Source organism: Curcuma longa, chromosome 11, assembly GCF_044706935.1.
Source record: "Curcuma longa cultivar G26 ecotype Majalengka, Jawa Barat chromosome 11, ITB_CL_G26_1.1, whole genome shotgun sequence".
In the NCBI taxonomy this organism is placed as follows: Eukaryota; Viridiplantae; Streptophyta; class Magnoliopsida; order Zingiberales; family Zingiberaceae; genus Curcuma; species Curcuma longa.
This window is the reverse complement of record NC_133871.1, coordinates 10,308,932-10,335,451: the sequence shown is the minus strand read 5'-3', so window position 1 is coordinate 10,335,451 and position 26,520 is coordinate 10,308,932. Positions and strand designations below refer to the sequence as shown.

At 37.1% G+C, this 26,520-nt stretch overlaps 4 protein-coding genes across 4 annotated transcripts; 3 read left to right on the top strand and 1 right to left on the bottom strand.

The window, feature by feature from the left end:
- Positions 1–768: 768 nt before the first annotated feature.
- Positions 769–2,790, top strand: LOC141837086 (leucine-rich repeat extensin-like protein 7). The gene has a single exon (XM_074724553.1). It carries the CDS (start codon positions 769–771, stop codon positions 2,788–2,790), a length of 2,022 nt encoding a protein of 673 aa, XP_074580654.1.
- Positions 2,791–6,567: 3,777 nt separating this feature from the next.
- On the bottom strand, positions 6,568–10,894 carry LOC141838560 (triacylglycerol lipase 1). The gene is made up of 9 exons (XM_074726067.1): positions 10,644–10,894; positions 9,019–9,129; positions 8,721–8,861; positions 8,425–8,535; positions 8,169–8,312; positions 8,043–8,083; positions 7,871–7,947; positions 7,222–7,317; positions 6,568–7,048 (listed from the first exon to the last, which is right to left on the bottom strand). Exons 1-9 carry the CDS (start codon positions 10,815–10,817, stop codon positions 6,726–6,728), a joined length of 1,218 nt encoding a protein of 405 aa, XP_074582168.1. The 5' UTR covers positions 10,818–10,894; the 3' UTR covers positions 6,568–6,725.
- Positions 10,895–11,071: 177 nt separating this feature from the next.
- On the top strand, positions 11,072–16,130 carry LOC141838563 (cytochrome c1-2, heme protein, mitochondrial). Its single transcript, XM_074726072.1, has 8 exons — positions 11,072–11,143; positions 11,886–11,983; positions 13,651–13,862; positions 14,717–14,996; positions 15,064–15,135; positions 15,328–15,444; positions 15,534–15,599; positions 15,878–16,130. The coding sequence occupies exons 2-8, from the start codon at positions 11,924–11,926 to the stop codon at positions 15,992–15,994; spliced, it is 924 nt and encodes a 307-aa protein (XP_074582173.1). The 5' UTR covers positions 11,072–11,143; positions 11,886–11,923; the 3' UTR covers positions 15,995–16,130.
- Positions 16,131–17,562: 1,432 nt separating this feature from the next.
- On the top strand, positions 17,563–21,932 carry LOC141838561 (uncharacterized). Its single transcript, XM_074726068.1, has 6 exons — positions 17,563–17,789; positions 18,382–18,524; positions 19,313–19,456; positions 20,431–20,616; positions 21,088–21,212; positions 21,463–21,932. The coding sequence occupies exons 1-6, from the start codon at positions 17,585–17,587 to the stop codon at positions 21,686–21,688; spliced, it is 1,029 nt and encodes a 342-aa protein (XP_074582169.1). The 5' UTR covers positions 17,563–17,584; the 3' UTR covers positions 21,689–21,932.
- Positions 21,933–26,520: the final 4,588 nt, after the last annotated feature.

The window sequence follows — 26,520 nt, the reverse complement described above, 5'->3', positions numbered from 1 at the left end:
GACGTGACGGGATTGATATCAAATTTTGAAATAGAAGAAGATATTTTTAGCGGCGTGGGACCGTCGTCGTCGGCACGTGTCTGATCTGATCCTTATCCGGCCGGCCTCTATCTGGCTCCATTTATGACTTTGACAGCTCGGCGCGATATCGGATCGTGCAGCCCGTTACCCTACTGGATCCGGTTTCTAATGCTGAAAAAGTCGGATCTGAACAAATGCGCCTCCACTCTTTACGACGTGCAAACCCGTTACCGACTTGTGATCCACTAGTCAAATTATTATTCGATTAATTAATTAATTTATATTTATTTTGAATACTGTTTTTTAAAAAAATCAGACCCTCGATTCAAAGTTCAAGCCTCCTCGTTCCTCCCAGCAATCCACGTCGCCGCTTCGACCATGAATCGCGCTACGACGAATCAGCCGTCGGTTTACAGACCCAAATCGCGGTTTGATGCAATCTCTCGCATTACCCCTAAATTTATCAAAATTCTCGCTTAACGCCTACAACAAAGTGGTAGACTAGACATAGGGGCGAAGTGTAATTTAAGAAATAAATAGGGGCGAAGTGTAATATTTCACATTCCGAAATGGGCATCTATTTATTATAAAATCTTCATATATTCCAGTCCTTGTACCCTGCTCTTCACAGGCGTCCGAGAGAAGAACACAAACCTCGGAGCAGGCAGCCGCTCCTCGCTTGTGAACGATCTGTAACAAGTAGCAAGGAGGAGGAGATCGCCGGAGGAGGAGGAGGAGGAGGATGATATGAGGAGGCCACTTGGTCGGAAAGATCACGGCCTCCCTCTCCTTCTTCTGCTTGCTCTCCTTGTCTTCCCCCTCGCCGCCTCCTGCTCCGGCGGCAATGGGCACGAGCGGAGGCTCCGGCGGATCATCCAAGACCAAGTAGGAAATAGTTCCTCTGCCTTTCTTAATCTCCACCTCCGAGACGCCTACATTGCCCTCCAGGCTTGGAAACTCGCCATCATCTCCGATCCTTTGAATCTCACCGGCAACTGGGTCGGCCCCAATGTCTGCAACTACACCGGCGTCTTCTGCGCCTCCCTACCCTCCGACCCCGCCCTCACTGTCGTCGCTGGCGTCGATCTGAATCATGGAGACCTCGCCGGGTACCTCCCCTCCCAGATCGGCCTCCTCCACGACGTCGCCCTAATTCACATCAATTCCAACCGATTCTGTGGCACCCTCCCCCGTTCTCTACGCCGTCTCACCCTCCTCCACGAGCTCGACGTCAGCAACAACCGCTTCGCCGGACGTTTTCCTGATGTCGTCCTCCGCATCCCCTCGCTCCGCTTCCTCGACCTCCGATTCAACGAGTTCGAAGGCGCGGTGCCACCGGAACTCTTCGACCGCGACTTTGACGCCATCTTCATCAACCACAACCGGTTTGCGTTTAAGATCCCAGACAACATCGGCAACTCCCCCGTCTCCGTCATTGTACTTGCCAAGAATCGCTTCCATGGGTGTCTTCCGGCGAGCCTCGGCAACATGTCACGGACCCTCAACGAGATCATCCTAATGGACAATGGCCTCGACTCCTGCTTCCCGTCAGAGATTCGGCTGCTCAAGAGTCTCACTGTGCTGGATATCAGCTACAACAAGCTCGTCGGACCCCTCCCTGAGTCCATCGGCAGGATGCATAGCCTCGAGCAACTCGACGTCGCGCACAATCTATTCTCGGGCTCGATTCCGCCATCGATCTGCAGCCTGCCGCATCTCAAGAACTTTACGTACTCTTACAATTTCTTCACCGGGGAGTCTCCGCAGTGCTTCGAGTTGAAGTTCTACAATGATCGGCAGAATTGTCTCCCCGAACGGCCGAAGCAGAGAAAGGTACGACAATGTCAATCATTCTTGTCTCGTCCTCCAGTCGATTGCTCTTCTTTTGGCTGTAAACCTTTTGTGCCACCGCCCCCTCCGCCGTCACCCCCTCCTCCTCATTCGCCGCCGCCACCATCTCCTCCTCCACCCTCTCCGCCACCTCCACCTTCTCCGCCGCCACCATCTCCTCCTCCACCCTCTCCGCCACCACCATCACCTCCTCCTCCTTCTCCGCCGCCGCCATCACCTCCTCCACCCTCTCCGCCTCCACCATCACCTCCTCCACCTTCTCCGCCATCGCCACCACCACCATCTCCTCCTCCACCACCGCCACCACCTCCCTCCCCTCTGCCCCAACCGCCGCCTCCCCCTTCTCCATCGCCGCCCTCATACTGCGTTCGATCTCCATCGCCACCACCGCCGTCAGTCTACTGCCCAAGTTCCCCATCTCCACCCGTCTACTGCCCCCGACCTCCATCGCCTCCTGTCTACTGTCCACCTCCTCCGCCACCTCCTCTCGGCTCTCCTCCGCCACCAGTGTATTCTCCACCTCCACCTCTACCGAGCCCTCACTTTTCTCCTCCACCACCTCCTGTCTATTTCCCACCTCCCCCACCGCTTTCCTCACCGCCTCCACCTCCACCTAACTCGCCGCCACCGCCGTTGTACTCCCCACCTCCGCCACCGCCATTGTACTCCCCACCTCCGCCACCGCCATTGTACTCCCCACCTCCTCCGCCGCCCTCGCCCCCTCCTCCGCCTCCATGCATCGAGCCCCCGCCTCCGCCGCCACCTCCTTGCATCGAGCCACCCCCACCTCCATGCATCGAACCACCCCCACCTCCATGCATCGAGCCCCCATCGCCTGCGCCCTTCCCGTATGAAGATCCTTTCCCAGGCGATGTTGGAGTCCATTACACATCACCTCCCCCTCCTCATCACTATTAATTCTCGTGCTGTTTCAGAGTTTTTTTTTCCCCTCTTCCCATCAAAGTTAGGATCTTTATTCACAGTGAACTCTTCATCAAATTTCTCCGCTTTTTTGGTTTCTCTCTTCTTCAATGCCCTTCCTCGACACACCAAACACCAGATTACCTCAAGAAGTTGCAGACATGGGAGAGGCACGGCGAGAAGGAAACATCGACCAGGAAAGCTTGTTATCTACTTGGCGACGATACTGTGTTCTCAGTTGCCAAGTCAAAAAAAAAAAACGAAAAAACAAAAGAAAACTCTTAGGCGCAGTGCAGCGTAAATTATGTATAGTTGAGCTTGAGATTCCACCATCCAAGTAAATCATCTGTGTTGCTATCCTTCGTTCTCCTACATCCGCTATGTTATTTACAGTTGTTTTCACTTTATAGTTTGTTTAATTGAGGATATCAAATATCAATTTGCTTGGAGCTTTTTTTTTCATTTAGAAAATTAAAAGAGTGTTCTTTTCAAAGTTTGTATTTAGATCATTTGGTAATCCATGATCTCGCTGCGGATTTTGGTTGTGCAGAACTTTAAACATCCATGATTAAGCAACTTGTCTCCATTTTAGATCATTTGATTACGATGGATATTTGGTATTGTTTAAAATTTGATCCTTTTCCTCTTTTCTTTGGGACAAGATGAATGAAGTGCAGTGATAAAGTATTTAAGAAAGTAAAAAAATAGAATTTAAATTTTAATAAAAATAAATATTCTAAAAATCGATTTCTACATTATACAAATTATATTTTAAATTTTAATTAACCCTATGCAGTTAATTAGTTAGGTAAATGGATTTTAAACAGCGGCCGTGGTTTCCAAGTATACCGCATTATATTTGGTTTTTTTTAAATCATTAAGATAGAGTCTTATTTTTTATCAAAAAAAAATATTACATCCTGATAAAATAATACAATTATTATAATTTATTTTCATTATTACCTCTATAAATCAACGTGTTATAATAATTACTAATCTATAACACAATTATTATTTAATTTTCAACTATGTTCATAATTACTATAATTGAATTGTTACACAGTTGTCCAACTACTCAACTACTATTTTATAATTGTTACAACTTAAAAAATTTAAGACTAAAATTATTTGAATGATTTAAATGACATTTTTTTGATTAAAATCTGATCATTATGATTTCCACCCCTTAATCAGTTGAGATTTCTCAATAAATTTTGATTTGATATATTATGCGCTCATGTGATTCAACCCAAATTAAAAATTATAATTTTAAAAAAATTAAAATTTAACATTCAAGTTTTGATAGTTACGAATTATAATTGTTACAACTGTATAACAATTACGAAATCATAGTTGCTACAACTCAATGACAACTGTATAACAATATCTATAATATTTAATTTATTTGATTGTTCAATAAATAAATATTTTAAAATTAAGCAAACTCAAATTTAAATTATTTTGAACTATAATTCTATTCTGCTTGAATCAAGATGCAAACAATTCAAATCGAACTAGAACTCAAATTTTATTTCGAATCGAGTTCAAGATAAATTTATTTATATTTTTAAACTTCAAATCAAATTTAAATATTATATATATTTTTTAAATTTAAATTTAAATATTAAAATTTAATACTATTCAATTCGATTCAATTTAATTTAAATATTAAATGCTAAATTAGAATCTTGGCGAGAAACACTAGAAGAGAAAGGTTTTAGGCTTAGTAGAGTAAAGACAGAATATATGGAATTTAAGTTTAGCAATATTGAACGTAATGAGACAAGTATTAAAATAGGAGATGATGAGTTGTCTGAAACTGAGAGTTTTAAATATTTAGGATCATTTTTGCAAGCCGATGGAGGGATTGAGAGAGATGTCTTACATAGAATACAAACAGGATGGTTGAAGTGGAGGAGAGCATCAGGTGTTTTATGTGATCGTAAAGTGTCTCTAAAACTTAAAGGAAAGTTCTATAAAACGGCAGTTAGACCTGCCATGTTATATGGCGCTGAATGTTGGGCTATGACTCGAGCACATGAGCAAAAGATGAGAGTTGCGGAGATGAGGATGTTAAGATGGATGTGTGGACATACGAAGATGGACAGAATAAGAAATGAGAGCATTAGAGAGAAAGTTGGAGTTGCATCTATTGAGGAAAAACTCCGTGAGACACGTTTAAGGTGGTACGGACATGTACTTAGACGACCGATAAATGCTCCAGTTAGGCGGTGTGAAACTATGACAAATACACATATCAAACGAGGGCGAGGTAGACCAAAAAAGACTTGGTTAGCAACAATAAAACAAGATAAAATTTATTTAAATATAAATGATGATATAATAGGAGATAGAGCTCAATGGCGTAAAAGGATCCATATAGCCGACCCCACTTAGTGGGATAAGGCTTGGTTGTTGTTGTTGTTGTTGTTGTTAATTTATTTATTTGTATCCGATGGCAAACCGTTCCTTCACTCTTCTAAACCACTAAACTAAAATTGAATGTCTATTCTTTCCTCATATTGCTAACTTTTCATTTCATATGTCAAATTCAAATTCAAATTCGATGGAGCGTCGCCGTTGATTCGTTCCACTCGAGCGCCGCCGTTGATCATAAATACCACGGCCGCCCCTACGAGATTTTGAAATAGTAGAACACTCCGAGGGCCCGAGTAAGAGAATTAAAATTTAAATTTTAAATGTCAAATGAAATTATTTTAATTTAATTTTTAAATATGTATAAATTATACTCTGAATTTATACGTAGAAAAAAATCGATAATATCTTGATTAATGTTCTTTTAAACGAACTGATTCTGACAATTATGAGTAAATTTTATATATGTTTGCCATAAAATAAATATTGTGTTTTTATAAAATATATTTTTTGAAAAAATTACAAAAGTAATTATTTTCCTTAATTGAGGTAATAATAATATATAGATTTCTTTCCTTTTCCTTGAAAAAAAATACTTGTTAATATGTGTGTTTATATATATGTGATAAAGTATATACAAAATTAAACAAAATCCCAAGATAAAAACTAGTAATCTGCCTAATATAAACCAGCCCTGGATTTTTTTTTTATTTAGAAATAAGTTTTTAAAAAAATCACCTTTGAAACACATTCAAAGATTATAATCAATAAAGGGGCAAAAATAATGATTACAAAGATTCAAAGAAAGTTTATTATTACACAGATCCAAAAATAATGATTTCCTGATCTCTCGTCCCAGGAATCCTAAAAAAGGGGCAAACCCATAGAAAGCAATAGAACTCGTGGAACAGAGATGTGCCTGCAAAAAATTACGCAAGATGATTGCTATATTCGTTGTGTGATTAATAGAAGCAAAGAGTAAAAAAAAATTGAAGTAGCGGAGGAGCTTAAATCCCTCACTTCAATTTATAAGATAATTAATACATTAATATAATGACATATTACTTAGTAAATATTGATATAATAAAGAAAAATCCTTGTTTTATAAATTTATATTATCATTTAATTAATTCACTCCGTAAATTTGTTTAGGAAAAATAAAAAAGACACTTTTATTCCAAACTATAAAAAAAAACATCCCATTTTAATATTTTATAAAAAAAGTATACCACCTCTTGCACACCTAATATTCATATATTTTTGAATGTTAAATATGTCGGATACGTATAGCAAAATTTATTTTCAAACTTCTTTGCGTACAATTACCCTTATAATATCATATTTATAAAAAAAACCTATACAAATACATCTCATATCATCCATTTATTGTAGTAAAACTATGCATAACTACACACTAATTTGATTAATCTGATCCACCACATAAGTTTACATATGTACACATATTAACACAATTATGTACTTGGATTTTTACCATGTACAGGAAAGATTTTTTATTGTTATATTTTGTCACCATATATCCCTCCATCCATTGCATTTCAATAGCTGCTATGAAGTTCTCTCGATTTTAAGAATCTTATGAGTTCTCTGTAAACATCATCTTCTGCCTTCACACTTAGAATGAAGTCAATGTGTCCATAGTTGTCGATATATAGCAACTCTGGCTTGGATTTCAACTCTGCGATAGTTCGTTCGACATCGGTAATATCGGCTAATGCATCATGACCTCCATACGCCATCCATATTGGCAAAGAGTCAGGGATGTCTGCTAGATTGAATGAAGGAGGATGAAGGCTGTGATAGTGCTTGAGGTTACCCCAATATCCATAGTCATATTTTGCGAAGGTGCCCTTTCGTATCACTGAAAAGTTTGCACATTCATGTCAGCTGATAGTTCGATAAGTACCGGTATCAACAGATCAAAGACTGAAAAGATATCCTCAATGATAAGGAGAAGCAATATCTAGATTAAACAATTAAAGCAGACGAAAAAAAGGAATAGATAATCGCTGAATAGTAGGGTAAGAAACCTACTTTGGAAAAGATGGCGTAGGTTTTTAGTTGAAGATGGATGAGGTTCAAATTGCAAGTAATAGTCCATGCGGGACAAGTTGAAGCAGCAATTATCGCCTGCAAAATAGGAGAAGTTTAACCATTAGCACGAAAAAGAGGACATCTCAAGTCATATCTTCATTGCCTTGTATACAGTTCTTCCATAGCTTGAACAAATCGAACCAAACCAAGAGCATTCTACAGGCAGTGGCAGTGGCAGTGCAAAGCTACCTGGGGTTGTTTGACCCCTTTGAAAAGTTCAGTATAAATGGCAAAGAAATAGACGTTTGAATCCACTGTATTCGTATATTTGAAATTATAAGTTGTAAAAATATTAACTGTGAATTGTATGCAGCTTCTTTTTGCATCCTAGTTATGGATTTTGAACAATTTTTCTTGATGTTGACACAACCAGTTAACAGAAAATCCCTTGGTCGAGGCTAAGCCATTGGCTGCAAGCCAAATAAGATATCTACAATGAACTTGCAAACCAATGATACATAGTTTAGAATTACTTATCCACAATGTATAAATGTGGCCCAACCTCTCAAATGATTGAATAAAAAGAGCAAGTGAGTCAGTGAATTTTCAGACATTTAAAAACAAATCAGATATTTGACAAGTAGCCAACCTGTTATTGAGGCCAGCAAATTGTTGCAATCCATGTGACCATCACAAATTGAGTCCAATATCTGAATGCCCGTATCACTGTGTATGATATTTGTTCTCCATGACTAAGTCAGTATGATATGAAGAGGCCACTTATTTTTCAATCCAAAATAATCTGGTAAATTAAACCTTACCTTCGGAAATTTAGTTCATGAATGCCCAAGCTCAGAAGCATCTACGATGGAGAAACAACAAAACAATTTGGAATTTAATGCATCGGATGCTCCTCCCAAAAAAAACTCTGCATTCACAAAGGTTACCTGATCGAGATGAAGAGCTACTGCTCTAAGGACAAAAGTTGAAGTGATATGATCTAAATATGAAATAGGACAAAGAAGAGCAGCAGCGTCCACCATCTCTACAATATCTGGCATGGTGAAGGCAGCTAAACCCATAATAGTTCCCTGTCAATTGTAGAACAAAAGCAATTTACACAGATCATTACTTCTATCCTCAACCAATAAACATCGAAACAACCTAATGGAGGAAATAAATGGTTAATGGGATGAAACATGCCTGGGAATGGCCTATGTAGAAAACTTTGGAATTTGTAACAGCATATACATAGCTTATCATAGCTTGCAAGTCATACTGCGCCAATTCCTGCCAACTCCAATCCCAAAATGCCTGGAAAATTAGTCAAAGGATTAAAGTTAGAAACTAAACCAGTACATAAAATATAAGGAACCAAAGAAGAATTAGAAGAGCAAGTATATGAAACACAAGGACTAACATTATGGCCAAAATACTCTGAAATAAAGAGTACAAGAAAACACAACTATGTATTAAGGTAATGAAATAAAAAGACAAACCTTCTCATGAACAGATAAACTGGTATGACCATGGCTCCATCTTGTGCCACGTGCATTTCCAACCCAAACATCAAAACCATTATCTGCAAGGATGAAACCCAGTGACTGCTCAAATGAATTCGCGAACCATGTATCACCACCCTGTTCACATGAGAAGACAAAAGAAAAAGAATCTGAACATAATATAAACAATGTTCAAATCAAACATGCAGCAAATGAGAAACAGGTTGATAATAAATGTAGGCAGCCAGAATAAACAACTGAGGAATCACATAAAAATGATCCTCTGAGTTAATACCTGAAATAGGCCATGTTGGAGGAAAACCGGAGGATGAGGCATTCCTCCTAAAGTTTTTTTTCCATGTTGAACATGTTGAATAGACAAAAGATAACCGTCTTTAGTCTCAACCTGCAATTTTCACTTGTCCATCAGCAGTTGGAGTTGTGTTTCAAAAAACTGAAGAGAAGCTTTTTGTTTGCTAACCCATCAAGCTCAATAATATAATCAAAAGAATAACTTAATTTTATGCTAACAAAATAATAAAAACGAAAACACAATAATACTTTTCACTTGACAAATCTGAAAAAGATCAACATAGGTGTAGCAGCCTGGTATATACTGATGTAATTCTTCAAGTAAATAAATGACAGAGACACAGCAAACCGATTTTCCATCTCACTAAGCACAATACCAATAGCTTGAGGTATCAGCCACAAGGAAATCATCCAGTAAAACTGAGTTACTTGTATTTACGACCATGCAACCATTAAGCAACTTCAAGATAATTGATTCAATGATTACACAAGACATTAAGTAAAGACAAGATAAGACAAAAAGAAATCTAGTACAGTGGTTATTTAATACACACAAATAAGACAACTCATATTTTGTAATCAAAATATTGATAGATAATGAAATGAACCCAAATTGCCATGTTTTATAACAAACCGTATAAAAGCAATCATAGCTGTTCTTAAGGAGTTTGATGCATAGGATTACCAGAAAGTCACCATTTTCCAGTTAACCATGGTATCTCTCTTAGTGTCTAATACACATAAATAAGACAAAACTCACATTTTTAATAGAAAATATTGATAGACAACAAATTGGACCACTAGCCAAATCTTAGATGTTTTATAACCAACTTTATAAGGCAATCATAGTGGTTCGAATGGGGGAGCTTGATGCATAGGATTACAAGAATGTCACCATTTCCCAGTCCAGAATTGTAAATAACCATTGTATCCCTCTCCATAAACATTTTTGCTGAGATATTTACACAATAATGTCGAATTAGGATAAACAAGCCAATTTATTCTTTCTCACCCTTGTTTCTATTTTGTCCTCATCTTAGAAAAATCGTCTTACACTGACAATGTCTCACCTTTCCAATCTAAAATATTTCCCCAAAGTTAAAGTGTGCCTATGAAATCACTCAGTTCTCACAGATGAGTCTTTTCTGTTCATTTTCATTTCCCTATACGTTTAAATATGGGCTCCTAAGATCCTTAAGTTTATGAAAAGTATTGTCACTGCCTCAAATTCATATATTCAGCTAAGGTGATGTGGTGTTACCATTTTCTCTATGGGAGAAGAAAGGCCTTTGGAATCAGGTAATAGTCATTCGTCCCTGGTTATAGACAATGCAAGCAGAAACATACAATCAATAACAGTTGGCAAAATATCAACAAAATATAATCAATCAAGTCTGCAAGCAGCCAAGCACTAATCCAGAGTTTCCTCAGTCCCCCAATCTGTGTTCGATGCTCAATAAATCCCATAACCCCCAGAATACTCACACCATACTTTTTGTGAACATACAATTTTCACAAAAGAGCGGTCAACGAACAATCATCCTCCAACAAATCGAAGTTTTCGCCAGTTATTAACAAATCAAAGTGCAAGAGAGCGAGATTCAGCACCGTGTGTTCAGAGCAGGGGTAGCCGGAAGGGCCGATGAGCGCAGCGCAGAGGCCATCGGTAGCGGGCGGCGTCGAGGTCCCGCCGAGGGTCGCCTCGAGTGAACAGCTGACCCTCCCGATGAGGAAGAGGAGGAAAGGCAAGAGATTTGAGGCAGGAGACAGCGCTCTCTCCATGAGCAACCACCGTCGGCGGAGGGCGACTCCCCCAATCTCCCGTAGCCTTCTCGCGTGGATGGTGAACCGGCGTCGTCGAGCCGATCCAGGCACGGAGCTCGATGGACGATGGGTGTGGCAAATGGCTTCCTTCTCGCCGCATTTGATCGTGAACCGGAAGGATTGAACCGGACGGGTGAGGTTAGTCGGATCGGCCCCCCGGTTCAATAGTTGTGGCTTTCCTTCTCCTTCCCAACAAAAAAAAAAAAAATCTATAGAAAGAGGAGAAGGGCGACGCGGTCTTGCGCACGACAACCGAATCACTGCGCTGGTCCACTCTTCGTCAGGTTCTCTCTTCGATCCTTTGCTGCACCTTTCCTGCTCGATCTCACTCCAGATCTTGTCGCTGTTATATCGTATTTTGTTCCCATGATTGCCCGGTTCTTGGTCATGGATGTTTTGTGCAGACTTAGACTGTGATTTACTTGAGATGCGTGTCACTTCGCTTCAGGATCATAGGCTACCTCTTGTTTTTTGCTCGGTTTTTGTAGAAATTTTGGACCTAAATATGCTGCAGTCATACTCGTTTTTCTCTCGGTTCTTAGCTTTGTTGAGTCGTTGATATCGCAGCGCAATGGATCGTACATGACAATTGTCCTTTTTGCTTCTGGAAAGTTTTACTGTGAATAATTATTTTAGTTACACAATCTCTTGTCACTTGCACTTCGCCGAAACTGCTTGTGGATATATGGGAGATGAGATTTTTTATGCAAAAATTTAGAGATTCTGAATGGGAGTGCTATTGGAACCAGGATTCGCAGTCTATAGATAGAATCACTATAGTTCCCATTTAGAATTAGCAGTCATTTTGATGCACTTTTTTTTATCATGTTCCTGCTCCATTTACTCTTTGTTATTATTTCTTTTCACTAGTAAATATTAATGCATATGGTTCTGTTTGATTACGAGTTGCATTCTACGGTTTCATATATGTACTTATATATTGTTGTTGCTATTGTTGTTTAATAATGATAAGGCCTTTCATAGATCCCATGTAGCTGTTTTAAATTGTAAATTTTTGCTTCTCAGTGGAATTGTTAGGGTCCTTTTGGCAAAGAATTGACTAAATGGCTGCTGGAAGAGGCATCAATCAGCTTCTGCGAAAGAGATTTCAGTTCCTATCTTCAGTAATTCTTCTTGACTTGTTCTATCTTTGTTGGTTTGCATCTCTAGTTCCATTTCTTGTTCATCTTTGGTACATGACAATCATTCTTTGTGAGCCTTCAATAGAACACCAGAACAGTTTTATGGAATAACGACTTTGGTGGACTGGAGTTAGATCACCTGTCAATTTTCATATGCTGATAACGTCATAGATTGAAGTGACTGAAAGATTTTCAGTTGTCACCTCCCTGATCAGGAAATACGTTCATTTAGCCTTCTTTGAGGCCAGTGATGTTCAGTTGATTATCTCTGCAGCATATGATCATTGTATGCTTATCTGACTGCATTTAGATAGAGTGGATTCTTCAGACTATATGGTTGACAGCACAAACTAGTTTTGGGATTATGTTTATACAGGCTTAGTTGAGGGTTATAAAATTTTGTTTCATTGAATCATGTGGCTTGATGACAGCCACCTTTATAAGAAGAAATGATTCATGAGTATCACTTTTTTGTGTTCAGCTAGTTTTGAAGTTAAACATGTTGACATGATAGTGATCCATGTAGTCTCTAATCTGCTTTGCTTGTTTTATTAATTTCATCTTTTGTGAACCTCTCGTTTATGAATATTCCAACTTCCATCAAGTACAATGATGTGATCTCCATTGATTTTCCTATTAGAAATTGCATATCTCTGTAGACTGGTGTATAAGGAAATACATTATTATATGTTTTTTTTTCTTAATTTTTCATATTTTCTTGGTCAGCATTCAACAATTTTTGGTAACTTTTGTGGTTGATTGCTACTTCACAAATTCACTGTGGCAATTGATCAAGAGTGGTGGTAGGCAGGGCCAATTAAGTTGGTTTTCTTTTGTCTGTAGGTTGAGTGGGCCAGCTCAATTTATTTCCTGATTTGAATCAATGTATTATTTCAAGAGAAAAATACTTCTCAATAGTGAGTTCATCATTTCCATAAGGAACACACCTCAATTTTCTGTCATAGTCATAATCTGGTTACCATCTCTGACCATGTTTCCAGTGGTTGCCTACTTGTTTTGGGGAATTTCCTACTTGGATTATGTTCCCTTTCTAATTTGGCAGATATTATTGTCAAGTGAGAGATGGTATTGGAAGATTTGTCATGTTGTCTTAATTACATATGAAATTGTATACTTGGCCTTTCTATAAAAAGCTTTATGTCTACTGCTGGTGATTAAAATCTGGGCATGTCTTGAAGGTTCTCTAATATCTACATTTCAAACTGGCGACTCCCCCAGTCTTATTTTGCATAACGGGGAGACAACCTTTGTCAGTCTTCTAAAATGAGCAGTACCAAAAGAGGAGTAGCCTCTTTTGAATTTCCCTTGCTATGGGCTGCTACAACTTCACATGTTGTAGCATCTATTTCTGTGAGCTACACCTGCAATCTCACTTGTGCTCGTTGCCAACTGGGTTTGATTGGTGATTATTAGTAAATATCTGTTGTGATAAAAGACCAGATTCATAAATAATGAGTGAGAGATTGCACTTGGAAATTTTTTGTCTACATAATTGTATATTCTTAACTTGGATATCTTGTCCATTGATTTTCTTTTTTCGTTTTATATTGTTTGTAGAAGCCGAGGTTCTCTATGTATCTTTTTGGTTTGAAAAGTAATGGTGTTTCAATTTGTGCCGTTTTACACAGACTCCATCTTTCTTTTCAACATTAAGGCAGGATGCTGCTGCTGGTTCATCTAGCATGATGTCACTGAGGGCATTAGCACTAATTGGAGCTGGTATTTCTGGTATTCTCAGCTTTGGTAGTATTACATCAGCAGATGAAGCAGAACATGGCTTGCCAGCGCCTAACTATCCGTGGCCTCACAAAGGCATTCTTAGTTCTTATGACCATGCGTCGTGAGTTGAACAATCTCAAATTTCACTTGTCGTGTTTTGTACTTTGTTTTCTTGTTCATAATGAGATATTTCTCTGATTATGTATGAAATAATTGCTGCACTCTTTGAATCTGGTTATAGTTTGACAAATAAGAACTTTGAAGAGTTACATTTTAATATCTTGGTGGTAATACTAATCTTTAGCAATGATGTATCATTAGGAAGCTAGCAAATGCCATTTCATGCTCTATTCTTCATCTATTTAGAGGATTTGTAATTGAGGAAAGGGGGAAGGGAATGGAAAATTCCATCTATATTCCTCTTCAACTTCTCCATTCCAAGATGGAAGGATGATTGGCGGTGGTCCAACAAAGGTTTGGCAGCAACTGGAAATTGTTTGACAACGATCTTGCTGGTGGTTTAATGATACCCGGAGATGGTTTAGTGGCCTTTGATAGTGGCCTGTTGATGTGTGGCTAATGGTCAGAGGGTATAATGATATTTATTGCTTCACTCTTTCTCTCCTTCCAATCTGTCGGCATTTGAACAAATCAGTTTTGGTCAAAAGGAGAGTCTGAGTGATCCTTCCTTTATTTCCTTTTTTTCTCATCAATTCACCTTAGTAAAAAAAATTTCATTCTCCTATTGCCTCCACCTCCATTTTGTTCCATACTGTCTAAGTAAATGCGGCCTTAATGATTAATTGTTTTACTTTTGCGCCTTATGGTTTTAATATTCAACTACCTACAATCATCTTTGAAACAGAACCTAGCATTGATGCAGTTTATCCATCTTATACAAACAAAACCTAGTACAAATTCTAGTACATCTTATATGATCCACTCATACTGAAATAATTTAATGATTATGATCAGGATTCGCCGTGGTCATCAAGTTTATCAGCAAGTTTGTGCGTCTTGCCATTCAATGTCTCTTGTTTCGTATCGAGATCTTGTGGGTGTGGCTTACACAGAAGAAGAGACAAAGGCAATGGCAGCTGAGATTGAGGTGGTTGACGGTCCTAATGATGAAGGAGAAATGTTTACTCGCCCCGGTAAATTAAGTGATCGCTTCCCGCAGCCATATCCAAACGAACAAGCAGCCAGATTTGTAAATGGAGGGGCATATCCTCCAGACCTTAGCCTGATCACCAAGGTAAAGTGCTTTATCGAATTTGATCACCTTCTATTGAGTTTTTTACCTCTACTTGTCTCTTTGCCAGGCAAGACACAATGGCCAAAACTATGTGTTTGCTCTTCTTACTGGTTACCGTGATCCTCCAGCTGGCGTTGCGGTAAGGTTACAATAATTGCTCAAGACAACTTTTATGATGCAACAATGCACATTTCATATATGATTTTCACGTCTAAATAATCAACAAACTTAGTACTTGACTTTAGTATATTCAATATCCCATGGTCCTTATGCTTATCATGGATCTCGGGTTTCTTCGTTGTATTTGATGACATCATAATCGGAAATGTAGATTCGAGAAGGGTTGCATTATAATCCATACTTCCCAGGTGGTGCAATAGCTATGCCCCAAATGCTTATTGATGGTGCTGTAGAATATGAAGATGGTACTCCTGCCACTGAATCCCAGGTAATATTTTTTCAAAAGTTTCAGTCGATATTCTCCGGCTTTGATCTTTGCCTCTAATGTAAATCTTCTGTTGCTTGTTTTTATTCCAGATGGGAAAGGATGTTGTTACCTTCTTGTCTTGGGCAGCAGAGCCAGAAATGGAAGAGAGAAAGCTGGTAATTGTTCTTTCTACAAGTAACTATGAAGATCGATAACTAGCGAATAACTCTATCCAAGCTTCCTTTACTTCTGTTGTATTAAATATACTTGCTGATGTTTATTTTCCGACGCAAAAGCTAAGGATAATTTAGTGAAATGCCTTGAAAAATTAAGTTCCACTTCTCCACACACATGATCGGATCTTCTAATTCCCTAGAATTCGCTTCCATTACAGAATCAGAGTTTGTTTTCCTTCTATAGTTTGATTCCAAGCAAAGGTGGTTTGTTGTTGCAGATGGGGTTCAAATGGATTTTCGTTCTGTCGCTTGCTCTTCTCCAAGCCGCCTATTATCGACGTTTGAAGTGGTCAGTCGTCAAGTCGCGAAAGCTAGTGGTGGATGCTGTCAACTAATCTGCTTGTTTTAGTTAGAACAGCTACCATTTTGAGGACCAAATAACAATAATCAGTGATGCAATGTTGTCAAACTACATCACAACCTGTTTTCTACAGTATGTTTTATTTTAAAAATAATTTGATTTCTTTATAAGCTCAGGCTTACAATTTATATAGCACTTCTACTAGTCTATTTTTTCCCCCTTAGATTTGAGATTAAGATCATCAACTACTTTTAGTTAAAAATATTAGATGTGGTAGATCATTGTACTCTTATTGATTTTGTAAGTTTGTTTAAGTTTGATCTGGTAAAATATTTAAAATAATTGAATTCATGTTAAATAGATATTATTGCACCTCATTGATTTCCTAAGTCTATTTACGTTATTTTTTAAATTTTGATAATTTTAGGACTTATTAAAAATATATAGTAACTTTAAAAGGTTTGAATTTTCTGCTTATAAAGTATTTGAGTACTTAAAAATAGTCAACTAATGCGAGATAAACATCATTGCAAGCCTAATGGCTCAAATAATAATGGCAGCGTAAACAAGCGAATCAAGAGAAAAGTCGTCCACTTGTTGGATGCTATTAAAAAAAAAAAAGGCGAGATTTGAGCGAAGGCACGTGAGACCTCACCAAACCCTGGCCAAGCTATTATCATAAAATTACGATCAAAATTATTTTAATAAAAGATATAATCTACCATTCTAATAGTTTCACACGATTGATTTTATAATCATCTATAAGAAAGTAAATCGGAAAGATACAACTAGTCACTACGAGAGAGGACATTGTCTCGGCTTTATCGAAATTCGACTCTTATCCACTTCAACAAGTCTATAGTCCCGGGGGCTAACTCAATCAAATCTCGAAAACTACAACCAAAACTACTGAATCAAGGTCAATGTGAGAAGGGCGGAGCCACCCTTATGGCTAAAATTTAAAAAAAAAAAATTGAATTTATGAAAAGGAGAAAAGAAAATTTAAAAAAATACCGTTGGCATAGCTTACCCGGACTGGCTCCGCCATTGAATGTGATCAACCCAATAACAATACTCTTCTTCTGCAAAAGGTGACTCCGCCATTGAATCTGCGGTCCCACATGGTCGGCATGTGAGGTCACATGACCAACAACAATACTCTATTCTAGTTCACGGGCGAACTCGCTCGTTGCAATGGACGACTTCACTCACGAGTAGCCTCATTCGTTGGTGGTCACTTGCAGGCACGACCTTAGCTGAGTTTCCTGTTTTTTTTTTTACTCTTTTTCTTTTTCTTCTTTATTTTTAAAATACTTTTTAATATACAATAATGTATTTTAAAGTACTTATTAAACTGTTATAAATTAAAAGGCAGCCCCTTGAATTTTTTTTAAGATTATTCATTTATCGATAGAGAAAAAAGAGCATTTTGAGGATGATTTTTTTTTTTTAAAAAAAAAAGGAGGCATCCGGAAATCAATCATTTTAAAGGGCTTTTTTAGAGAAAAAAATATATTATTTTGAAAATTACCCAATTCCTACCAACCAAAAAAGGGATATAAATTGGAGGATTTGACCGGAGAGGATTGATTCGGAGCTTGGCAACCCGAAGAGTCGAAGCAAGATGGGATGCTCGTTCTCTGGTCTGAGCGCCTTGTATGATTCCGCCAACGCCGGTGCCGACGTCTGGATCAACGAGAACCGCTTCCGGATCGTGCGGCAGATCGGCGAGGGCGGTTTCGCCTTCGTCTTCCTCGTCAAGGAGGTGGTCGCCGAAGGCGCCTCTGGTCTCGCCGGCAAGAAGTCCGGCAATCCCACCCACATATCAGGTATTTCTTCCACCAGATCCGATCGGTCTGCGCGCGTTCCTGCCAACCGTCGATCCTGGATCTGGCATGTTTCGATTGGACTTCAGCTTCTTGGATCTGGCATTTTGCAGTTGCGACTTGGGCTTGAGTTCCATTCGTTGTATTTCTAAGCCAAGATCGTTTTCTTTTGGATTTAGTTTGAAGAATTGCAAATATGTTGTTTCCAATCGATTTGTATAGAAGGAACCCTTTGGCAACTTGTTTTTTTTTCCTCGTCACCTAACCTTTGATTTTACTTGAACGGTGATTTATTTGACCAGTTTACAAAGCGACTAATGCAATTAGGTATCATCGTACGATCGGGTTGCTCTCAATTTTTTAGCATTGTACGTTCGCGTTAAGATCGTCTTTTTGGATCTCGATTGAATTGCACATGGGCAATTCCTAATCGAATAATTTAGAAGGAAACCTCTTTTGAACTTTCTGATTTGCTCTTGATTTTGCTTCAGCGGTGCTTTGTTTGGCCAATTCATAAAGCTATAAGATGGGACAAGGTTCTTTTTATATTTTAATGTTTGGACTGATGCTATTTCTTGTTCGTGAATATCATCAGATCATGGAACGTACGCGATGAAAAAAGTAATCATTCAAACACAGGAGCAGCTGGAGTTGGTTAAGCAGGAGATTCGTGTCTCTTCCCAGTTTAGCCATCCAAATTTGCTTCCCCTCCTAGATCATGCAATCATTCCAACTAAGGTACTTCTGTACAAGTTGGAGCAATTAGTATGAAAATGTGAGGAGCAGAGAAGTGGCAAAAAAGACCTCTACTTAACACAATGAAAAACGACTTAACATATATGGATATTAACTTGAGTCAACATTAGGATAAAACCCATTCAGCTGACGCAAGATAATTAGGACTCATAGTTGGTTTGTTTGTTGTTGTTCTTATGAACAATTACTATTCAGTGTTTTGAAAATGATTCTTCATATATTATCAAACAGTCAACCCCATGGTTGGGCTAACAAAATGTATTTAATATCATTATATGAAAAGCAGTAGTGATAATTTGAGACATTGGTGTTCGGTTGTGGAACATTAGATAGACTAAAAATATCTCTACATTGCTCTGGAATTGTTCTATCAGAAAACACGAGTCAATAATCTTCCATGGTCAAACTAGCTTGTCTTACCCAGTCATTTTCTGAGGCTTACTAGTTTGCAAATCATTTACAAAGTGAGGAGCTCATAAAAAGTAGATCATGGATAGTTTAATGTCATCGTGCATAAATAATTATTAAATTGCACAGTTTAAATCACGCTGTTGCATTTGTTATCAATTTCAGAAAACTGGAATCTGAACCACCTAGAAATTTACTGTTGATTTCAGCTGAAGAAATCTTTTACAAGCTATCATTTTCATATCCTAGAAACTAAGGGTTCCTTTTTGTACTGGTTAAGGGAAGATCCGAGATTTTTAGATATGCTCATGCTACTTGACTTACATAGCATAACGATGATTGGATGTATTTTCATTTTTCAGGACAAGCAAGGTGGTTCTCAGAAACATGAAGCCTACTTGTTGTTCCCAGTTCATCTTGATGGAACCTTACTTGACATAGTTACAGTCATGCAATCAAAAAAGGAATTCTTTCCGACTCTTGCTGTTCTTCAGATTTTCAGACAGGTACATGTTTTCCTTTTTAAAGTTAATTGCATATTCTTTCATTATGAATGTGTACAATGCATAAGCTAACAAAGTACAAAAATTATTCTGCATTTGAGTTGTTCAATTGCTTTACACCAAATTTATCAATATTGCAAGTTGAAGTGCTTAGATGTAATCGTTGGTTCTTCTCTATTATTTGTATTATGAGGTTGTCATAATTTGTTTAAATATGCCACTCCTTTTCACCAGTGAAGATTGTGCAAATGGGGCTTGTTGCCTTTTCGTTATTCATTGTAAGGTCTGATGAAACAAATACATAATGTGTAAAAATAAATTAGCCAAAACCCTAAAAAGTTTCAAGTGCAAAAAAAAATACTATGGATAATGATCCTGATACCTAATCACAAAAAGGAAACAGATTTTGAGCTTTTTCAAAAACGATATCCTTATCACTTTTTTCCTTCTGAAAAGAAGTTATTCATCAGGGTGGGCTTGTTTTGTAGCAAAAAATTAATATTGATAAAATATTTCTAAATCAGTCGAATGAATTATAAACATCAGTATACGCCCAATCAAACACATCGTTATCATCATCATTAACCCATGTTTGTCCCAACTTTTTGGATGTGTATACATGAATCTTATCCCTCTGTGTATCAAATTTTTTTCTTTAACTGGCTAAAAATTTAGAAAGTCTTTCCATAACACAGATCTGTAGAGGGAAGTTGAAAGTTGGTGACGACGTAGCTTTGGTAGTTGGTGTTAGGAAAAGGCAAGAGAACAATCCGGTTCTTCCCAAGTATGACTTGTCAATCTGGAGATAATGATAGGGTTCATTTAAGGCACTGGTTCCAGACATCCATTTTTAAGGCACTGGTTCCAGACATCCATTTGTTTTTTCATTGTCTAGATCACTGCCAGTGTTACACTTTTTTTAATCTGTCTAATTTCAAGTAAAGACAGTAGGATGACATGCAATCCATTACCTACAGCTTTGCGCTGGTCTGAAGCACATGCACAGCTTTGATCCTCCATATGCTCATAATGATGTGAAACCGGGAAATGTTCTCCTCACTCAAATTAAGGAACAATCTCCTGTTGCTATTTTAATGGATTTTGGAAGTGCTCGCCCTGCTAGAAAAGAAATCCGATCGAGGTCAGAGGCATTACAGCTACAGGTATGTGTTAATTTTCTTTTAAGGATATTTACTTGTAGGAGTTGTCCAAATTATATTTTTAAATATATCTGAATTGTACCATAATATCTCCAAGAAGGAAGGACAAATATCAAAACATTATCATTAAAGATACATAACCTAAACATTGTGTGTAAAGGTATTACATTTGCAGGATTTGAATCATAAATTCATGGCGAACATGGTTTGTTACCATCACCAAGCTAGAGGTGATAGTAAAATAAAGAGAAAAAAAATCAAAATATTGAAATTGTGATAGTTTCAAATGCACTTGTAGAGTGCACCTTTCAAGACCTCTGCCGATGAATTTTGGGCCTCACAATGAGGATGCTCAAGAAGGATCTCTTCTCTTCATGCCTTCAATCAGAAATTTGCCAACCCTGATACCTTGTTTATCACAAACTCAAGTTTTTGGACATGTTATTAACTCACCTATTTGGCATTTCCTGACAGGAATGGGCTACTGAGCACTGTTCAGCACCTTATCGAGCTCCGGAATTGTGGGACTGTCCAAGCCATGCTGATATTGATGAGAGGACAGATATTTGGTCTCTTGGATGTACTTTATACGCTATAATGTAAGAATTCTTTAACTTTGCTTATTATGTTCAGACATTATCAGTTATCTCATCATCGTCATGAATTAATGGCTCCTTTTCAAAGTTATATGTTTGTCATGGTATTTTCTTAAGAGATATTGACAGAAAATTTGAACCTTTCACCAGGCAATATTTCACATGATTTTAAGTGAAATGAAACAAAATGCATACTATTCTACTCTTACAAAAACTCAACAATATTTAAGATACCTCTTTCATGCCTTGATAGGTATGGATCATCGCCTTTTGAGTATGTGCTAAGTGAATCAGGAGGCAGCTTACAGTTAGCCATCATGAATGCACAAATAAAGTGGCCATCCACGACCAAACCGCCATACCCAGATACTCTTCATCAGTTTGTAATATGGATGTTGCAACCTCAACCTGCGGTACGGCCAAACATTGACAACATAATCATTCATGTGGACAAGCTCATATCAAAGTATTCAGCTTAAGATAGAAGAAATTGATTTCTCTATTGTTCTTTGCAAATTTGTTCCTAGTTCATATAATGTATTGGTGATTGTTGCCCATGGTCTATGAACAACCAACATTCAACCTTGTAGCTCCAAAATAAGTCTCAATATATAGCTTTGCTTTATCTTCCATCAGATCTGTAAAATACTGTAACTTGATGACTTGACACGTAGATGTATCCATTTTATGTGTCATTGTACTACGATATTATTTGAGATTATCCAAGTCTAATGTGATATTCTATATATTAGCTTTTGTGATATTCAATAGAGTCTGCTGTAAAATAGTATGACTCGTTATGTAGATATATCTACTTAAGTGTTGTTTACTATGATATTGCCTTAATGTTATAGTTGAAGAGACTAGTGGCCAATTAATTAGTAGATATTCGACATTAATTATGTTTGAGAGATTAACTAACAATAGCAAGATAGAAGCCTTGGGTAAGACAATCTGCATGAGTAGTCAGCCTAGGTGAGTCAGTTAGTTTGACAAACCCTTTTAAAACAAATTGATAAATTTTAATTTAATTTATTTAAATTGATTTTATAGGATAGCCAACTCAAATGGATGAGTCTACCCTCACCTCCTCCTGACGTCATTCAATTGAAGTTCAGTATATAGCAATTGAAATTAATACATCATTGGCCTCGGCCGTGACAAACCCTCCAAAAGTTTATGCCATCCTGCGGTCTACATTCTGACGATTGACGACAGCGTACACGACGACGTTGCGGATACTGGACATGTGTTGCAACCTGCCTGAGTGGCTCCTGCGGCAGCGTGACCATCCTGATAGCAGCGCTACACCTGAGCGGCGGGGCGACAGACACTCTGTAGGCGGCAATGACTCTGTACGTGGCTGTGCGTGGCATTTGCAGCCAACGGAGCTTAAGGCGCCTTGGGTACCCTTGGGAAGGTGCGGAAGACTGCAAGCTCCGGAGGTTGCAAGTTAAATTGATAAAATAGAATTATCAATGTGCGAGTAACATAGTAAAGATGATCGGGTGTTTAAGGAATAATGATTTCTATAAAATGAATTATATATATATATATAATTTACATAATTTTCATATAAAATGATTGTAATAATCATCACCTATGATTCTATAATTCATATAATATGGAATTAAATCCTATGGAAATTTTGATAAAAAAAGATATTTTTCTGTAAAAATAAGTATTGCTTCATAATGCATATTTCTAAAAGAAAATGGTCATATTGGCTCGAAATTCTAATAGAAATAAACGGAAAGACATGGATGTGTCTCAATCTCCACCAAGATAATTCTCAGAAAGCCTACTTGGCGGTTTCATGCCAAGGGACGTTTGATTAGGGGTTATCATTGCTAACTTTAGTTATCTGTTCAAGATTATCAACGATAATCTTATTTGATTGAGGTTATGATCAATTCCTAAATAATACAGTATCACTGCTACAATATGAGAATGTGATTACCTTGGCAATCTAAGATTTTATTTTCGACGGTTATCAAAAATTTTTGCCATGTTTATCCTTCGATTTTAAAATTAAGTTAATTTAAATGTACCGTGAAATTTAATTGAAATTGAGTTAATTAATTAATTAAATTTTAATTTAAATACTTATACATTTAAAAAATAATTTATTTTAAAATTTAAAAAAAATAAAATTATTAATTATATTTATTTTATTAAAATATATAAATTTATTTTAAATTAAAAAAATAAATTAATAAATTATATTTATTAATTTAACAAATTATGTTATTAAAATAATTATTTTAATAAATTATTTTATTAAAATAAAATTAACAAATTATTTTTATTAATTTAATAAATTATTTTATTAAAATAAAACTAACAAATTATATTTATTAATTTAATAAATTATTGTATTAAAATAATTATTTTAATAAATTATTTTATTAAAATAAATATAAATTTATTTTAAATTTTAAAAAATAAAATTAACAAATTATATTTATTAATTTAATAAATTATTTTATTAAAATAATTATTAAATTATTTTATGAAAAATATATAAATTTATTTTAAATTTTAAAAAAATATAAATAAATTATATTTATTTTTATATATTATTAATTTATTATCATCATTAATATTATTAATATTAATATTATTATTTTATTTTATTTTATTTTAAAAATAAATTGAATCAAAATGTAATATAATAAATATTAAACTGGTTATATTTTATTCCCTCTAAATAAATAAGTTGAATCAAATAATATTGGATTATGTTTTATACTTCATAACCGTCATTACTTGAGGATTCAAAGAGTTGTCCATAGACATCAGAAGGTTAATAAATTGGGAACAATCTCTTTGAATATATCTTCAAAAAAACTCAATGTTTGTAGACTCAAAAGATTGTGAATTAGGAACAACCCTTTTAAATACATCCCCGAAAAGGCTCAATGTCCATGGACTCAAAAGGTTGGTGAATTGAGAACAACCCTTTTAGGTACATCCATGCAGAGCTCACAAACCCGAAAGAATAGAGACTTCAACTTGCTAAGATACAGAATCAATTGACAGCGCAAGAACATCCCCGTATGGGAACGACCTCCCATCATTCAAACGACAAAAATATCCCCTATGAGAATATCTCCCTTGAATCTCGCCCCTTCCAATCATTCTACTGTGTTGTTACTACTAACATCGCTTCTATTAGCAGGCAGTCTGGCAAACTATACTACTGTCTGAGTTAAGGGAGCATCTCCTCCACATCATTTGTGGTGGTCCATATGGGAAGTTGATAGATTTTGCAACCTTATTCCTGCATCATTTCTCTAGCTTGACGTGATATCCACGTACTCCTTTGAGTTTGTTTAATTTCAAGCAGAAACTACAAGTCTATAGGGAGTACATGCAAAGATTCAATCAATCAATGGCCTTAGAAATACCTCTAGCAGCAGACATGTTTATTCCATTCATTATAAATAACTATTTTTTCTTAATCAAATCCTAAATTTTTATAACTTAAAGTCTATCAGTAATCAAATGTTTAAAACAACGTCTGAAGAAAAAATATATATATATGCCAGATTCCAGAAGGAACTACCATTTAAAAGACTAGTTCATGTGGTTTAACTCCAGATCCAAGTGTGAATTTAGTGCCGAGATAGGCCCTCAAATCCTCCACTGCTTCGATAGCCTTTATCAGAGTGTCGATTGCTTTCTGATGTCCTTCCTCTCTTGTGGCAGCTTCTGTTTTTCCTGCATCGAGCATGAATGTGCTCAAAGATTATAGAAAGCATTACAATGCAGGTGACCGGCAAATAAAACTATGCAATACCTGTTCGGCCTCAAAGAATGTACTTTCGCTCTTCTTGTACCTCTTCTTTGTCTCCTTTTTGAAGTACATATCGTCCAACTTGTCGACATTGACTCCAGAGATGTCAATTTTAGTCGAAGTAGCAATTACGTATGATTGGTTAACCCTTCTAAGGGGTATCCCATTAACAGTTAAAAGGGCCTATAACATTAAGCATTTGAAAGGAAATTAGTGATAAGAATAATTGATATATTGATGGAGCAATATCTAAGCACATCGCATGATCATATCATAGAAAAAATAATATCACATAGTAAAATTGTTTCACCAACAAGAGATCATTCAAAATTCCACCTTCCGAGTGGAAACAAAGATGATATAATTTTAGAATCTTACACATCGACCTGAAACGTGAAACCACAAGTAGTACTCAACTAAATGGTGTTTTCAATTTGACAAGCCCATTAATGAATAATTCTATGCTACAAAGTCCCTACGGTACAAAACTATAAATTATACAATACATGTAAACAAGAATTGATCAACTTGAGACGAATCGAAACAGTGTAGCCCCGAAATGGCCATTCTAAAAAATAATTGGTTCCAGTTCAATATCAGGAACACCCTGAGGTCAAGTCTAAAAAAAAATTTACAAAGATATAAGCAAAACCTACTATTAAATCATCACCAAAGTATCTAAAAAATAGCAAGCAACAGCATTCACTTTTACATCATGGACAATTTACTCGATCAAAATGAAGTAATAAAACCTAAACCCTAAACATATACAATCTTTACTTTTTATCAATGCAATCCAAAATAACAATACAACATGTTAGGATATAGGATATCAAACATCGGTCAGTCAAACCCTATCCAAAGACTAAAACTTAAAAAATGGCATCAAAACTATAGCCGGCTAGTTAGCTTTACAACAAAATAATTAGGCCTAACGAAGACCATTTGACAGTGTTTTTCCTCTTAGTTCTATATTGAAAATGAGTGTGCCAAGTGGTAGAAATGATTGATGTAATCCACTATATTCCTTAGAATATTCAATTGATGATGGAATAATTCAAGTTTACTTTCTGAAGAATGAAGAATTGACTTACCAGTAACAAGTAGAAGTAACCCAGACGATATTGTTTTAGGAAAAGCACTCTCTTTCCAATAAACCTACCCGCGAGGAGGATGAGAACGGTTCCTGGTGTGATGCTGGCTCTATATAACCAAATCAGTGTAAAAACGACTGCATAATGAAATGATCAAGCATCTGGAACCGGAGCTTGGCGGCCTTGGCTTTGCGGCGATTGGGCACGGGGGTTGGGTCTTGGCATCGTCGGCGGGGTAGAACTTGGGTGCTTCTTGGACGTCGGCTCGGGGGCGGCGGGCTTGGGGTCGTGCCGGAGGAAGGTTCCGCCGTGCTTGGCTTTGATTGCCCAGATACCACGCTTGTGGTACATCTTCGATCGAAAGACTTCCTGATTCCGCGGATGAGCAGAGGGTTACGGCTGTTAACCCTCAGCTGCG

Coding starts and splice junctions, on each gene's coding strand:
- LOC141838561 (XM_074726068.1), top strand. CDS start 17,585: ATGGGATGCTCGTTCTCTGGTCTGAGCGCCTTGTATGATTCCGCCAAC. Junction 19,457..20,430: donor TTCTTCAGATTTTCAGACAG/GTACATGTTTTC, acceptor CATTACCTACAG/CTTTGCGCTGGTCTGAAGCA. Junction 20,617..21,087: donor CAGAGGCATTACAGCTACAG/GTATGTGTTAAT, acceptor ATTTCCTGACAG/GAATGGGCTACTGAGCACTG.
- LOC141838563 (XM_074726072.1), top strand. CDS start 11,924: ATGGCTGCTGGAAGAGGCATCAATCAGCTTCTGCGAAAGAGATTTCAG. Junction 15,136..15,327: donor ATCCTCCAGCTGGCGTTGCG/GTAAGGTTACAA, acceptor TCGGAAATGTAG/ATTCGAGAAGGGTTGCATTA. Junction 15,445..15,533: donor CTCCTGCCACTGAATCCCAG/GTAATATTTTTT, acceptor TTTTTATTCCAG/ATGGGAAAGGATGTTGTTAC.
- LOC141837086 (XM_074724553.1), top strand. CDS start 769: ATGAGGAGGCCACTTGGTCGGAAAGATCACGGCCTCCCTCTCCTTCTT.
- LOC141838560 (XM_074726067.1), bottom strand. CDS start 10,817: ATGGAGAGAGCGCTGTCTCCTGCCTCAAATCTCTTGCCTTTCCTCCTC. Junction 8,862..9,018: donor TCCAACATGGCCTATTTCAG/GTATTAACTCAG, acceptor TCATGTGAACAG/GGTGGTGATACATGGTTCGC. Junction 8,084..8,168: donor TAGCTCTTCATCTCGATCAG/GTAACCTTTGTG, acceptor TCTCCATCGTAG/ATGCTTCTGAGCTTGGGCAT.